This window comes from Nerophis lumbriciformis, linkage group LG32 (genome assembly GCF_033978685.3).
Source record: "Nerophis lumbriciformis linkage group LG32, RoL_Nlum_v2.1, whole genome shotgun sequence".
NCBI lineage: Eukaryota > Metazoa > Chordata > Actinopteri > Syngnathiformes > Syngnathidae > Nerophis > Nerophis lumbriciformis.
This window is the reverse complement of record NC_084579.2, coordinates 7,312,912-7,329,985: the sequence shown is the minus strand read 5'-3', so window position 1 is coordinate 7,329,985 and position 17,074 is coordinate 7,312,912. Positions and strand designations below refer to the sequence as shown.

The 17,074-nt window shown below is 39.4% G+C and overlaps 1 protein-coding gene across 1 annotated transcript in view; it reads left to right on the top strand.

Moving 5' to 3' along the window:
• Positions 1-5,702: 5,702 nt before the first annotated feature.
• The window catches only part of mat2aa (methionine adenosyltransferase 2Aa), a 31,036-nt gene continuing 19,664 nt past the window's right edge, over positions 5,703-17,074 (top strand). Inside the window, exons 1-4 of the mRNA XM_061926967.2 lie at positions 5,703-6,018; positions 13,296-13,373; positions 16,508-16,630; positions 16,717-16,829. Of these exons, the coding sequence (XP_061782951.1) occupies positions 5,928-6,018; positions 13,296-13,373; positions 16,508-16,630; positions 16,717-16,829 (405 nt within the window). The 5' untranslated portion in view covers positions 5,703-5,927. The remainder of the gene's footprint in view (positions 6,019-13,295; positions 13,374-16,507; positions 16,631-16,716; positions 16,830-17,074) is intronic.

The following is a 17,074-nucleotide window of genomic DNA, read 5'->3' as shown; positions in this document are numbered from 1 at the left end:
AAGACTATAAACATGGAACAAAAACTTACTTTGACAAGGGACATGAAGCAGGATCTTAGAGGATGAAGAGTGTACAGAAGCATAAATGTGGAGAGGTCGTCAGAACGACAAACTAAAAAGAATGAACTTAAATACTATGGACATGATTAGTGAAAGCAGGTGCGTGACTCAAAACGTGAAACAGGTGCGTGACGTGACAGGTGAAAACTAATGGTTGCTATGGTGACAAAACAAAAGTGCACAAAAAGTCCAAAACCCAAAACAAACATGACCAAAACAAAAACATGATCACACAGACATGACAGTATTCTCTTTCACTACTTGCAATTATTTGAGCAAAATTAGGTTGATAATGCAAACGAAGCAAACAAACGCAAAAATTACGATTGGCTCTCATATAAATCTTTTGTTGTTCTTCCCCCAAAGTTTGTAAACAATATCACAATATTATAACAATATATTAGAACAACACATGTGAAAACAAAGAACATATGTTCAAAATAAACAGAAGATAAGTGAAAAATATTGAATATTTACCCACCTGCAGTAAGTGCTATGAGCCTCCAGCGGAGGCCATTTTGTGTCCAACAGCATTTAAACACAAGTGCCTAAGGCAGTGTTTTTCAACCTTTTTTGAACAAAGGCACATTTTTTGCGTTTAAAAAATCCGGAGGCAAACCACCAGCAGAAATCACTAAAAAACGAAACTCAGTTGACAGTAAAAAGTCGTTGTCGCAATTGTTGGATATGACTTTAAACCATAACCAAGCATGCATCACTATAGCTCTTGTCTCAAAGTAGGTGTACTGTCACCACCTGTCCCATCACACACTGACTTTTTTGCTGTTTTCCTGTGTGTAGTGTTTTACTTCTTGTCTTGCGCTCCTATTTTGGTGGCTTTTTCTCTTATTTTGGTATTTTCCTGTAGCAGTTTCATGTCTTCCTTTGAGCGATATTTCCCGCATCTACTTGGTTTTAGCAATCAAGAATGATTCAGTTGTTTTTATCCTTCTTTGTGGGGACATTGTTGATTGTCATGTCATGTTCGGATGTACATTGTGGACGCCGTCTTTGCTCCGCAGTAAGTCTTTGCTCCGCAGTAAGTCTTTGCTGTCGTCCAGCATTCTGTTTTTGTTTACTTTGTAGCCAGTTCAGTTTTACTTTCGTTCTGCATAGCCATCCCTAAGCTTCAATGCCTTTTCTTAGGGGCACTCACATTTTGTTTATTTTTGGCTTAAGCATTAGACACCTTTTTACCTGCACTCTGCCTCCCGCTGTCTCCGACATCTACAACGCAATTAGCTACCGGCTGTCACCTACTGATATGGAAGAGTATTACACGGTTACTCTGCCGAGCTCTAGACAGCACCGACACTCAACAACAACACATCATTTGCAGACTATAATTACTGGTTTGCAAAAAATATTTTTAACCTAAATAGGTGAATTTAGATCATCTCCCACGGCACACCGGAAAAACGGAATCCATCCTATTTGGGTCCCACATCAACCCTAAGAAAGTCAGTGACTTCACTATTAAAGTGGGTGACATTGTTATCACCAGGAAAGATGAGGTCACCTATCTAGGTTCCATTCTAGAGGCTAATCTTTCCTGCGATAAAATGGCAACCAAGGTAATCAAAAAGGTCAACCAACGAATGAAATTTCTCTACAGAATCTCCTCTCTGGTCAACAAAAGCACCATGAAGATTCTAGCGGGAACTCTCGTTCAACCCTTTTTCGATTACGCATGCACATGCATATATATACATCCTGAAAATATGCAAACAAAACTGTGTTTAGATAATTGATACTTCAAACTTGCATAAATAAATCTTAAGGAATATAACATAACTTGGCTTCTGAGAGCTTCAAAATGTAATGAATAAAATGCTAAAGTTGCTGATAAACAAGCAATTATTTTAATAATTAAATATGGTAATTTTAAATGAATTATTATGATAATTTCAAATCAATTATTTCAAATATGTTTATTTTAATGTATAATTCTATGGCTGGATGTAATAAGGAGTCACAAAAAAATACAAATAAAAGTACAATTAATTTTGATGTTTTTAGCAAAATATAGTAAAAATGTATTCAGTTTTTTTTAATTTTTTATTAATAAATATATTTATTTTTAGGTTAAATAAACATAATAATACAATTTGTCTCTAGTCTGGATGATTTAGTTCTTGTCACCCTGTTGTCCTCCCGTCATGAAAAAAGGCTGTCCTCACTCAGGTCCGCATGGAGCTGGAGGGGGCGTGGCCTCCAGTTCCGGCTGAAAATCGGGAGATTTTCGGGACAATATTTGTCCCGGGAGGTTTTCGGGAGAGGCGCTGAATTTCGGGAGTCTACCGGAAAATTCGGGAGGGTTGGCAAGTATGGAAGAGAGGCTGTCTGATCTCCTTCTCCTCTCCATTGAAAAAGACATAGTCATAAATCACAATGATGTGTTCAACATCTACAGGGACATGGCCCCCAGAAGGTTGCTGCTTTAAGGCCCCCAGAAGGTTTGGCTACTGATTGTGCACTGATTTCACAGCATTTCATGGAAGAATTTACATTGAGGAGCATATTTGAATGAATGAATGAAATAAGTTTATTTCGGTCATATAATCAACCATTAACCATTTTGTGTGACCAGTTTAAGAGTACAGACTATACATATACGGTATAACAATCATACACATTTACACACAAAAGGAAAAGAAAAGAAAAGAAAAAGCATGACCGAAAAAGGAATAGGCTGAAGCCAAAGCTTATATTTGCCTATCCTATACCTTCACTGAAAATAAGATTACCTGGAACATCAATGTTAAAAAAAAAATAAAATCAAAATCAATGGGATGAAAGTACTTGTTACCATATTTTATAATTTTCAATTATCTCACCTTTCAATGTTTTCTTAAACCTTAACAAAGAAGTACATGTCTTCAACTCATCACTGAGCTTGTTCCACCATTTAACTCCTAAAACTGAAATACATTTGTATTTAATATTCGTTCTTGCTTTACCTATTTCAAAAATCAATACCCCCCGTAGATTATGGTTTTCTCCTCTTAATTGAAATAACCTAAGAGTACAAGCTGGAAGGCTGTTGTTCTTTACTCGAAACATAATTTCCATTGTTTTTAAAAACACAATATCTGAAAATTTTAACACATTAGAACTTATAAATAATGGATTGGTATGTTCATAGTAGCACGCTTTGTGTATTATTCTAATTACCCTTTTTTGAAGTTTAATTATTGGGTCTATGTTTGTTCTATAAACATTTCCCCAAACTTCAACACAATATGTTAAATATGGAAAAATAAAAGAATAATATAACATATGCAGACATTTCTTATTCAGCATGTGTTTTACTTTATGTATGAGTGGCCTCCATCCTACAGCCCTCTACTGGCCCCTGGTCCATATATTTGGCCCTGTATTGCGTTTCAGTTGTTTAGTCTGAGCATTAAGTGAGAAAGACCATAAGTTACAACTTAATGGTGTTTTCATCAAGTTAAGGGAAGAAGGACAGATTTTCACATTGAAGTTTTTTCCAATTGGGTATTTATTTTTGTATTTTTTTTCAAAGTTCATGTTGCACTGTTCAATGTTCAATATTAAAGTGCTTATCTTTAACAATAAATAGCCTAATAATAAATCAGTGTTTTGTTGCTTTTCATGTCTTCCAAGCCTATGATAATGTGAATTAACTCATAATGACAATAATTTGTTGACACAAAAGAAATGGCAATCACTTTTACCTACAAAGGACACACAGCTAAGTAGTTAACTTCCTATTATCCATCCATCCATCCATCTTCTTCCGCTTATCCGAGGTCGGGTCGCGGGGGCAGCAGCTTAAGCAGGGAAGCCCAGACTTCCCTCTCCCAAGCCACTTCGTCCAGCTCCTCCCGGGGGATCCCGAGGCGTTCCCAGGCCAGCCGGGAGAGATAGTCTTCCCAGCGTGTCCTGGGTCTTCCCCGTGGCCTCCTACCGGTCGGACGTGCCCGAAACACCTTCCTAGGGAGGCGTTCGGGTGGCATCCTGACCAGATGCCCGAACCACCTCATCTGGCTCCTCTCAATGTGGAGGAGCAGCGGCTTTACTTTGAGCTCCCCCCGAATGACAGAGCTTCTCACCCTATCTCTAAGGGAGAGCCCCGCCACTCGGTGGAGGAAACTCATTTCGGCCGCTTGTACCCGTGATCTTGTCCTTTCGGTTATGACCCAAAGCTCATGACCATAGGTGAGGATGGGAACGTAGATCGACCGGTAAATCGAGAGCTTTGCCTTCCGGCTCAGCTCCTTCTTCACCACAACGGATCGATACAGCGTCTGCATTACTGAAGACGCCGCACCGATCCGCCTGTCGATCTCACGATCCACTCTTCCCTCACTCGTGAACAAGACTCCGAGGTACTTGAATTCCTCCACTTGGGGCAAGATCTCCTCTCCAACCCGGAGATGGCACTCCACCCTTTTCCGGGCGAGAACCATGGACTCGGACTTGGAGGTGCTGATTCTCATCCCAGTCGCTTCACACTCGGCTGCGAACCGATCCAGTGAGAGCTGAAGATCCTGGCCAGATGAAGCCATCAGGACCACATCATCTGCAAAAATCAGAGACCTAATCCTACAGCCACCAAACCAGATCCCCTCAACGCCTTGACTGCGCCTAGAAATTCTGTCCATAAAATTTATGAACAGAATCAGTGACAAAGGGCAGCCTTGGCGGAGTCCAACCCTCACTGGAAACGTGTCCGACTTACTGCCGGCATTGCGGACCAAGCTCTGACACTGATCATACAGGGAGCGGACTGCCACAATCAGACAGTCCGATACCCCATACTCTCTGAGCACTCCCCACAGGACTTCCCGAGGGACACGGTCGAATGATAAATGATAAATGGGTTGTACTTGTATAGCGCTTTTCTACCTTCAAGGTACTCAAAGCGCTTTGACACTACTTCCACATTTACCCATTCACACACACATTCACACACTGATGGAGGGAGCTGCCATGCAAGGCGCTAACCAGCACCCATCAGGAGCAAGGGTGAAGTGTCTTGCTCAGGACACAACGGACATGATGAGGTCGGTACTAGGTGGGGATTGAACCAGGGACCCTCGGGTCGCGCACGGCCATTCTTCCACTGCGCCATGCCTTCTCCAAGTCCACAAAACACATGTAGACTGGTTGGGCAAACTCCCATGCACCCTCAAGGACCCTGCTGAGAGTATAGAGCTGGTCCACAGTTCCACGACCAGGACGAAAACCACACTGTTCCCCCTGAATCCGAGGTTCGACTATCCGGCGTAGCCTCCTCTCCAGTACACCTGAATAGACCTTACCGGGAAGGCTGAGGAGTGTGATCCCACGATAGTTAGAGCACACCCTCCGGTTCCCCTTCTTAAAGAGAGGAACCACCACCCCGGTCTGCCAATATCACCCTTATTTGAGATATTTCATCTTACTTAGATTGCAGTTTTTGCAGTGCACCAGTGTGCCGCGGCACAGTGGTTGAAAAACAATGGCTTAAGGACTGTCAAAAACACTTTGGGTATGAAAAGGTCACCCTGGTGTACTTGTTTTCTTTATCTGTAAACATTAATTTACAAGATAAGACGTTTTTAACGTCGGTGTTGATTCCTCCTATGACTAGTGTGTTTACAAGTGCACGCCCATCTCCGCTCCACGTGGTGTGCGCGCCTTAGGCCACTCCTGGCTCTCCTCACTTTAAATAAGATACGTCTAACCAGTTCGGACAATCACAACCGAGGCAAGCTCTTCGTTAGGGGTTTTTTAGTAAAACAAAAACACATCAAGTCGGGTAAAGTCTGTTTTTTGCCGAGCGGAGACAGTAGCTATCGTTACGAGCAGCTAGCTTGTGTGCTAACAACATCGCTAACTCACACACTGTGGTCAAGATGAACGGCCAGCCCAACGGTTTCCATAACAACTCGGCCGACGACGGCTGCTTCCTCTTCACGTCCGAGTCCGTTGGGGAAGGTCATCCTGGTAAGTTTGGAAAAAAACTAACTACGTTTTAACTCTTAAAATGGAAATGTTAGCTTAACAGCGCTGTGTTAGTGTATAAAACAAGGTCATGTAGTGTTGCTGTCAAGCATGTGTTTGCCAGACGCACTTTCGTCTCATTCTTAAATTTAATCAACTACATGGTTATAACATTTAAACGGACGTCATCATTCATTATCGGTATGAGTGCGATAAAAATAACTTTTATTTTTTATTTTTTGCGAAAGTCGAAAGGTGATGCAACACCAAGAGTTGCGGCACGTCTCCTCGTGTTTTTAATTATTACGTAACTTGGGGTTTGCTATCTTGTACAATAGTTAATAATTACTATTTTTCAAGTGCAAAGGTGCTATCTAATGACGTCTGAGCTTGATAAATGTAAGATTCCAAATTGAGCTAGGAACCTTTTGTCAGCAGCTTGTTGCTCCGGTGTACCGGGCTTACAAACAGTGCAACACATAATAGGATTACTTACACCAGTGTTTTTCAACACTGATTCTGTGGTTGTTTTTACGGTGTCTTCCTGTAAATTGAATTAAAGTAAAAAAAAAAAAGGCAGATCAGTTGCCAGAATAAAAAAAAAAACAGTGGTACTGTTTTTCTATTTAAACTAATATGTTGTATTAAAAAAAAAAAAAAAAAAAAAAGACTTTAAAATTTAGAGTATAAAACAACCCAGCTGTACTCTTTTCTATTTACTGTTTTACTTTATGTTGTAAAAATACCGCTGTATATTTTACAGTAAAATTCTGATGACTGTTAGTTTTTTGCTGTAAAATCTCCGGTTTTTTTTTTATACATTGTATCAAAAAAATATTTATTATTAAAATGCAAGGGGAAAAAAAAAATATTAGTTGTTACAAGCGGCCTTCTGATGGCAGCCATAACTGTGATGTGGCCCTCAATGAAAACCAGTTTGACATCCCTGATTTAGGAGGACTATTGCAAAGTACACCCACCAGACCACACCTGCAACATCTAATTGGCAATAAGTAACTATCTAGTACACTACTGATAACACGTTGGATTCCAATTTATCAACCTTCGATTCGAATGGTAGTCGATACCAGACAAACACTTTTTGTCTGATCATTAAATAATGTGGTCACTCGTGCAAAATAATGCCAGAAAAAAACCCAGCTAAACAAAAATATAAATAAAGTTGTTTAAAGAGTCATTATAACAAAGTTTATGGTTTGTGAAACATTTCATTCCTTTTTTAAGCATGTAAGTACAGATCCAGTTTAAAACCCACTGTACCTAGACCAGGGGTGCTCACACTTTTTCTGCAGGCGAGCTACTTTTCAATTGATCAAGTCGTGGGGATCTACCTCATTCATATATATAATTTATATTTACTTATTTATGAAATATATGTTTTTGTTAACAAGTTAAAGGTGTTTAATGATAATGCAAGCATGTTTAACACATATAGTTAGTATTGTTAATACATTAACGGTGTTTAATGATAATACAAGTATGTTTAATACATATAGTTAATATTGTTAACAAGTTAAAGGTGTTTAAAGATAATGCAAGCATGTTTAACACATATAGTTAATATTGTTAACAAGTTAAAGGTGGTTAAAAATAATACAAGCATGTTTAACACAAATAGTTAATATTGTTAACAACTTAAAGGTGGTTAAAGATAAAACAAGCATGTTTAACACATATAGTTAATATTGTTAACAAGTTAAAGGTGGTTAAAGATAATACAAGCATGTTTAACACATATCGTTAATATTGTTAACAACTTAAAGGTGGTTAAAGATAATACAAGCATGTTTAACACATATAGTTAATATTGTTAACAAGTTAAAGGTGGTTAAAGATAATACAAGCATGTTTAACACATATGGATTCCTTTCTTTCATGTAGACAAGAATATAAGTTGGTGTATTACCTGATTGTGATGACTTGCATTGATTGGAATCAGACAGTGGTGATGATAACGTCCGCATTTTCGAATGTAGGAGAAAAAAGTCCTACTTTCTGTCCAATACTACATGAAAGTGGTTGGTTTTTGGCATCTTATTTGTCCAGCTTCCGTACTCCTTTGTATACACTTTACAAGAAATACATTGTCGGCAAACTCCGTAGCTTGCTAGCTTGTGCACGCCAGCTTTCTGAGACTCTTATTTTGGTAGCGCAGGCAGGATGAAGCAGAGCTTTTATTGTGCAACTGTGCAGTCGCTCTTTGGAGTTTTGACAACAGGTACGGCGCCAGAGTCTGTTGAAATAAAGTGTTTCTCGCCTTCCAGTCGGTAATTTTAATGAGCTGGCAGCAGCCAGCGTCATCTCAGAAGACCTTCGGGTGCCGTGAATGTCAATCAAGTGACGAAAGTGACGTCATAGTGAAGATTTATGATCGCTCATTTTTAGGACTATTTTTTTAATGCCTGGCTGGTGATCGACTGACACACCCTCCGAGATCGACCGGTAGATCGCGATCGACGTAATGAGCACCCCTGACCTAGACCTCTCAAGTCTAGACTAGAATGTCCCACAGACCCTGAAGATTCATACTAAAACTCTGTAGTGGAAATTTGTTTTTGGTCCAGTTATTTTGTCAGGAGTTACGCAAAAATACAAGTGTCAACTGTAACGGACGCTGGCCTGGAGACAGTTAAAATGTCACTGCAAGGATCTGCCAGCGTGTTTACAGTGTTTTTAGGAATGTGCTACGAAAATGTTAGTCCTGCCCAAGTTTTGAACTGAGGGGTGATTCTGGTGTCATTCCCAGACCGGATTTGGCCTGCGGGCCACCAGTTAAATAGCACTGCTTATTTCTACTGAAAATTTGGTCTGTTTATGTCCATGTTTGTTGTCGTGTTGTCAACATTACCGCTAAGCAGCGTGAAAAGGCTGTCTAGTCACGCAACACATCGTTAACAATATGCACAGTGACTCTCTGTTTAGAGCAAAATGAGTTTAAATTTGGAATGTGCCGATCGATCAGCCACCGATCAGTATTAGGCAATTTTTTTAAAGTATTTGCCGATTAATGCTATTATGCAACCACAAACGCAGATTCCCTCTGGCTAGTATTGTATTTATTTTTAGTCTCTGGGCTGACAAGTTAGCAGTTTATTGTGCCTTTTGGAGCCACTCCCTAAGTACATTTAAAAAAAAACAACATAACAGTAAATAAAGTGTGTTTCTTAATATTATAAATATCACTATCAAGTATTAGAACAGGGCTAAACATGATACACCCTGAGAGCAAGCAGGAGAAGACATGCTACGAGCTAAGATGGCCACTAAGCTCGCGAGAAACAATAGAATAAATAAGTGCTGAGTAAAGTGTTGATGGAACCACGTTTGAGCAGAAATTCACAGGAAATTCACAAGTGGATAGACCTGTTGTCAGCGTTGTTGCGGACAAAAATGCACGTCATGTAAAGAGGAGGGCGGATGTAGCCGTAAATTAGTGACGTCAACACCATCCTTAAAACGTGCGGAACTACCGGTATGATAATAAAAGGTGAAGTATGAGGAATAATAATATGGGCAGGCCCATGATAAGTATTGATACACTAATTTGCTTTGTCTCCTATAACACAGAGCTACAATAATCTTATATGACCTGCCTTGGATTGGTTTCAGTATCTTTTAGTGTACAAAATGTATCAAAGTGACACGCCAACCCAGCCAGCATTATCATATTTTTCTCTATGCGACCCTTAGTGGAAAAGGTACGTTATGTTGACAGGAAGTCGGCCAGCCGCAGGGGTTTGGAGATAAGCGGTCCCTACTGTAACAGTCATTAGATGTCGTGGTTTGCGGACAGGGCTTTCTAACACCTTGCCTGGCTCTGCGAGAGAGGCTAAGTGTTATGAAAAGGTCTTAGTGCAGGGGTACTCATTACGTCGATCGCGAGCTACCGGTCGATCTCGGAGGGTGTGTCAGTCGATCACCAGCCAGGCATTAAAAAAATAGTCCTAAAAATGAGCGATCATAAATCTTCACTATGACGTCACTTTCGTCACTTGATTGACATTCACGGCACCCGAGGGTCTTCTGAGATGACGCTGGCTGCTGCCAGCTCATTAAAATTACCGACTGGAAGGCGAGAAACACTTTATTTCAACAGACTCTGGCGCCGTACCTGTCGTCAAAACTCCAAAGACCGACTGCACAGTTGCACAGTTGCGCTAACAAAATAAGAGTCTCAGAAAGCTGGCGTGCACAAGCTAGCAAGCTACGGAGTTTGCCGACAATGTATATCTTGTAAAGTGTATACAAAGGAGTACGGAAGCTGGACAAATAAGATGCCAAAAACCAACCACTTTCATGTGGTATTGGACAGAAAGGATGACTTTTTTCTCCTCCATTCGAAAATGCGGACGTTTTTAGCACCACTGTCTGATTCCTATCAATGCAAGTCATCAGAATCAGGTAATACACCAACTTATATTTTTGTCTTCATGAAAGAAAGGAATCTATATGTGTTAAACATGCCTGTATTATCTTTACACCTTAACTTGTTAACAATATTAACTATATGTGTTAAACATGCCTGCATTATCTTTAAACACCTTTAACTTATTAACAATATTAACTATATGTGTTAAACATGCTTGTATTATCATTAAACACCTTTAACTTGTTAACAATATTAACTATATGTATTAAACATACTTGTATTATCATTAAACACCTTTAATTTATTAACAATATTAACTATATGTATTAAACATTTTTGTATTATCATTAAACACCTTTAATTTATTAACAATATTAACTATGTGTTAAACATGATTGCATTATCATTAAACACCTTTAATTTATTAACAATATTAACTATATGTGTTAAACATGCTTGCATTATCATTAAACACCTTTAACTTGTTAACAAAAACATATATTTCATAAATAAGTAAATATAAATGATATATATGAATGAGGTAGATCCCCACGACTTGATCAATTGAAAAGTAGCTCGCCTGCAGAAAAAGTGTGAGCACCCCTGTCTTAGTGTCTTTAACACAGCGCTGCACACCGTGACTACAATAATAAACAGAAATATTGTGTCTGCTTGTTTTTGATTGATTGATTGAAACTTGTATTAGTAGATTGCACAGTTCAGTAAATATTCCGTACAATTGACCACTAAATGGTAACACCCGAATAAGTTTTTCAACTTGTTTAAGTCGGGTCCACGTTAATCAATTTTTGGTACAAATATATACTATCATCATTATACAGTCATCACACAAGTTAATCATCGGAGTATATACATTGAATTATTTACATTATTTACAATCCGGGGGGTGGGATGAGGAGGGTTTGGTTGATATCAACACTTCGGTCATCAACAATTGCATCATCAGAGAAATGGACATTGAAACAGTGTAGGTCTGATTTGGTAGGATATGTACAGCGAGCAGAGAACATAGTGAGTTCAGATAGCATAAGAACAAGTACCGTATTTTTCGGAGTATAAGTCGCACCTGCCGAAAATGCATAATAAAGAAGGAAAAAAACATACAGTATAAGTCACACTGGAGCCCGGCCAAATTATGAAAAAAACTGCGACTTATAGTCCGAAAAATACGGTATATACCAGTGACGTGCGGTGAGGTTGATGGCTGGTGAGGCACTGACTTCATCACAGTCAGATTTACAAACATATGAACCCTAAAGAGTATCTTATTCACCATTTGATTGGCAGCAGTTAACGGGTTATGTTTAAAAGCTCATACCAGCATTCTTCCCTGCTTGGCACTCAGCATCAAGGGTTGGAATTGGGGGTTAAATCACCAAAAATGATTCCCAGGCGCGGCGCCGCTGCTGCCCACTGCTCCCCTCACCTCCCAGGGGGTGATCAAGGGGATGGGTCAAATGCAGAGGACAAATTTCATTACACCTAGTGTGTGTGTGACAATCATTGGTACTTTAACTTAACTTTAACTTTACACATACAAACTGTAGCACACAAAAAAGCACATTTAATAAAAAAAAACCGTTATTATGGTCTTACCTTTACTTAGAAATGAAGTCCATGCGCCGCAACTAAAGCCCTCACTTAAACTTTCCACGTGCAAGATTGAATCTATTTAAAAAAGTGTAACCGAGGGTTTATAAATGTCGCCTATACTGTATGAAACTACAAAATAACAAACACGGAGGCTCCAGTTTACACGAGGACCACTTTATTTACCTTCTTTCAAAAACCTCCGCAACGTGACATCACTTCCGCTCTTAGCGCCTTCAAAATAAGAGCTCAAGGCATATACTGTATAACAGCGCATAACAGGAACTTAACATCAAAAAGAGGAAAGCCCATGAAAATAGGTTACAAAAGTTATTTAATAAGAAGCCAAAAAGTGCAAAAACAATAATGTTTGTGTTGGAGGAGTTGTGAATTAGGTACACATGCAGTCTGCAGGTGTATCTAATGTTGTGTCCCTGCAGTCATTCACAACTCCTCCAACACCAACATGATTGTTTTTGCACTTTTTTGCTTCTTATGAAATATTTTTTTTAAATAGATTCAATCTTGCACGTGGAAAGTTTAAGTGTGGGCTTTAGTTGATATAACAATTCTACGGCGGGGGTGCAGGAGGCGAGCCTCAGGCAGTGCGTCTTTTGCAGCCGTTTTATGATCGCTCAGCACAAGAAATACGTTACACACATACAGTTGTTGACAATATACATTATATACCTCAGCTAACTAAACTATGGAAATGTATAATATAATTCATATAGCAATACAGTCTCACTGCACAGCAGGCCGGCAGTTAGCCGAGTCATTGCGCAATCCATGTTGAGGCACTGAGTGACGTGCCTCAACTGGCTGCTGTTCACCGCACCGTCTCTTCTCAGTATTTGAACGGCAAATGTGAAGATTCAGCCATTTTGAATAAAAATAATCTAAAACTGGTGAAGTTAAATGGAAAATAACTTTATAGTATAATCACTGGATACATATAACAATTTTTTTTTTCTTTTTCTTTTTACATTTTTTTTCTTTCCATGATGGCAGGTGAGGCCCCGTCTCACCTGCCTCTAGTGACTGCACGTCACTGGTATATACATTAGAAATACATTTGATTATTTACATTTGGTTATTTACAATCCGGGGAGGTGGGATGTGGAGGGGGGAGGGTGTTAGTCAAGGGTTGAAGTTGCCTGGAGGTGTTGTTTTAGTGCGGTTTTGAAGGAGGATAGAGATGCACTTTCTTTTACACCTGTTGGGAGTATTTACTCCAAACGGACTTGTTTCTAATATGTGACATTTTGTCATTCCACAGACAAGATATGTGACCAAATAAGCGACGCTGTCTTGGACGCGCATCTCGCCCAAGACCCAGATGCCAAAGTCGCATGCGGTAAGATCCTTGTTTGTTTTTCTACAGTCAGAGTTGGGCGAGTCAAAAAATTGAATATTACGAGAGCTTACCGTATTTTTCGGACCATAGTGCGCACCGGATTAAAAGGCGCAATGCCGACGAGCGGGTCTATTCAGGTCTATTTTCATACAAAAGGCACACCGGATTATAAGGCGCATTAAAGGGGTCAAATTATGATTTTTTTTCCTAGATTAAAACACTTCCTTGTGGTCTACATAACATGTAATGGTGGTTCTTTGGTCAAAATGTTGCATAGATGATGTTTTACAGATCATTTTCAAGTAGCTTTCTGAGCGTCTCTTCAGGATGCGCCGTTTTGTGGGCGGTCTTATTTACGTGGCTCACCTTCGACAGCGCCGTCTCCCCGTCATCTTTGTTGTAGCGACGTATCGTGCAAGGACGGGAGTGGAATAAGTGTCAAAAGATGGAGCTAACTGTTTTAATGACTTTACTTCAATCAATAACGGAGCAGCATCTCCTCATCCGTAGCTCAATAATGCAACAACGCAAATTTTCAGGTCTTATGCAGATCCCAAATACACATCAGCAGGTACCAGAAGGTAAGAAAGGTTGGTTTCGCATAATATTGTTAAACAAAACGCCAGATAATGTCAGCTAATAGGTGCTATTTTGCGGTCCTTATACACACACCGTAATAATACTTGTATGGTTAATGCGCCGACAATCCATCAAGCGGTGTGGCTTCATAGTTTACCGAAGTCATACTAAAACATTTTGACAGATTCTTGAGCACCGTGTGTAATGTTCTATATTCTCAATGGAACATTTCTGTCATGTCTGTGTAATCATGTTTTGTTTTAAGTCATGTTTTGTTTAGTTATAGGACTCTTTAGTTTCTGTCTTTTCACTCCCTTGTCTTGTTTCCATGATTACCCCATTAGTGTCACCTGTTCCACGTTTGGACTCATTGTGCACTCTTGTTTGTCACCATAGCAACCATTAGTTTTCACCTGTCACGTCACGCACCTGTTTCACGTTTTGAGTCACGCACCTGCTTTCACTAATCATGTCCATAGTATTTAAGTTCATTCATTTTCTGTTGTTCGTCCTGACGACATCAACACATTTATGCTCTGTTCATGCCTGATACTTCTTTCCATGTCAATTCCTCAAGCAACTATTTTTGTCCAAGCCAAGTAAGTTTTTGTTCCATATTTATAGTCTTTTTGGTTTCATAGTTTGTTCTCCGCCATTGTGCGTGTTTTTTGTTTGTACTTTTTTGCTATAGTCTTTTGGTTTCATAGTTTATTCTCCGCCGCTGTGCGCGCTTTCATTTATTCCTTTTTTTGATAATAATAAATCATGTACCTTCATTCCCGTCTCGCACGAGCCAACTTTCCGTTGCATCCTGGAAAAGCACACACCCCGGACCAAGTCAAGACAATTTCAAGTTTTGGTGTCGTTTACTTGCGTATCTCTTATGTGTGACTGCCATCTACTGGTCACACTTGTCATTACAACATGTACCAATTAAAATTGCTTCGAGGTCGGTAAACACAACCAGAATCATTCCGTACATTAGGCGCACCGGGTTATTAGGAGCACTGTCGATTTTTTTAGAAAATGATAGGATTTTATGTGCGCCTTATAGTCCGAAAAAATACGGAATTTCTATGGGAAAAATAGGTTGTGATAATTAATGACGAGAGTAATGGTCAAAAACCCCACCAGACTCTAAACGCAACAGCAGTGATTAAACATTGTTAATTTCAGTTAGTAAAGTTTAATAGGCTCAATGCACCTATGCCTTTATGATTGTAATACTGCCTCTTTATGCCTGTAGAATTACAGCATTTCTTATCCTGTGAAGTTAGAACATTTTCCCTTGTAATCTTATGCCTTTGTTTTTGTAATAATAAACCTTTTGTTCTACTAAAATGAGAATTACCGTATTTTCCAGACTATAGAGCGCACCGGTATATTAGCCGCACTCACTAAATTTTAGAGAAAACATTTTTCCCCATATAATAGCCGCACCCGACTATAGGCTGCAGATATATACGTTGAAATGAGTTATTTACACAGAAATATTCTGTAAATGTTTATTTACATACCTTAATTGTTTCCTAATGGTTTCTGTTAAACAGCAGCAAAACGGCTGATCAATACAATATTGCACACTAAATGATTGCACCATGTATAAATAATAAAACAATAACACTTTCATAACACCCATATTGCACACTGAGCGAAAGTTTTGCACCTGCGGACACGTTTGTTACTGGATAATTTATAATACACTTCCATTTTGGAGAATTGCATGTGTAAGTAATATGCAACTATAATATTTGATACTGTTTGTATTGAAAAATTTGGTGTTTTTAGACTGCAATATTGTTAAATGAGAGACACGTATTACCACACATGTGCTTAGCTGTTGTGTAGCTGCTAGCTCCCTTCGTCTACCATGTTATCTTTTTGTAAATGACTTCACTAAAATAGAAGAAATGACCAACCTTGTGTGTTTATTAGAATACATTTGGATGTTAACTGGCTGTCGAGAAGTAAACAAGCTGCATTGGAGCCTAAAGCAGACATTTTACATGCAAGCCCATAACATCCAATACTTTCCATATCAGATCGGGACATCTCTAGTAATACTGGACTAAATACTTCATTTTTGTAAGAGTTTATGTTTTTTCTCATGAATGACAACGTTTTTATTGTGATTTATTTTTCCAATTATACAACTTTTCCCGTCGTCTTATTTTTATACAGAGATCAGAGTGGTGTTTTTGTTATTCATTTCCATGTGACCCTTTGTATCATTGATCTATAAATATAGTTGTGGTTGCGTATTTTATTTATTGCTTCTTTCATAAAAAAAATAAATAAAAAATTTGGCCAAATTTCCTGTGAAGCCCCAAGAAAACTAACGGAAGAGGCCTGCTTTTTTATGAATGATGTCACCATAAAAAAGCATGGAACTTGTGTTTTTCATTGATAATCATGCCATGTTTTCATAATTGTGGTAGCAAATGTTTCCGCGGTTTTCACATTCCACTTGTCCTTTTGAACTAATGCACTCGCGTTGGGTCTGACAACCACCGTCACACTTAAGATGTACGCTCATTCCGCTCTCGCAAATGAAGAGACGGTGGCTAAGACGGGGATGATCCTGCTGGCGGGGGAGATCACCTCCAGGGCCGTGGTGGACTACCAGAAGGTTGTGCGAGAGACAATCAAGCACATCGGCTACGACGACTCCTCCAAAGGTACGCTTGCGGCGCATTAAAACTTTACGTTGAAAGCGGCGTGATTCAGTCAAAGTTTCATGGCTTATTTCCTGGGTCCTCTGCAGGCTTTGACCACAAGACCTGCAATGTGCTGGTGGCTTTGGAGCAGCAGTCCCCCGACATCGCTCAAGGTGTCCATCTGGATCGCAAGGAGGAGGACGTGGGCGCCGGCGACCAGGTCTGAAGCCTCACATGAGCAAACACGTGTCAAAAATTGCATTTAGTACACAAAAACCGCAAAGCTGCCCCCACGTCCTCACACTAATCTGTTTTTTTTTTTACGCAAATCGATGGCTGGAGTTCAGAGGTGTCAAAGTGGTTTTCACTGAGGGCCACATCGCAGTTATGTTTAGCCCCAGAGTGAATAGTATTATTACACAATTTTTAAATTCATTTTATAAACATTTTTTAAAGCTACAGTAC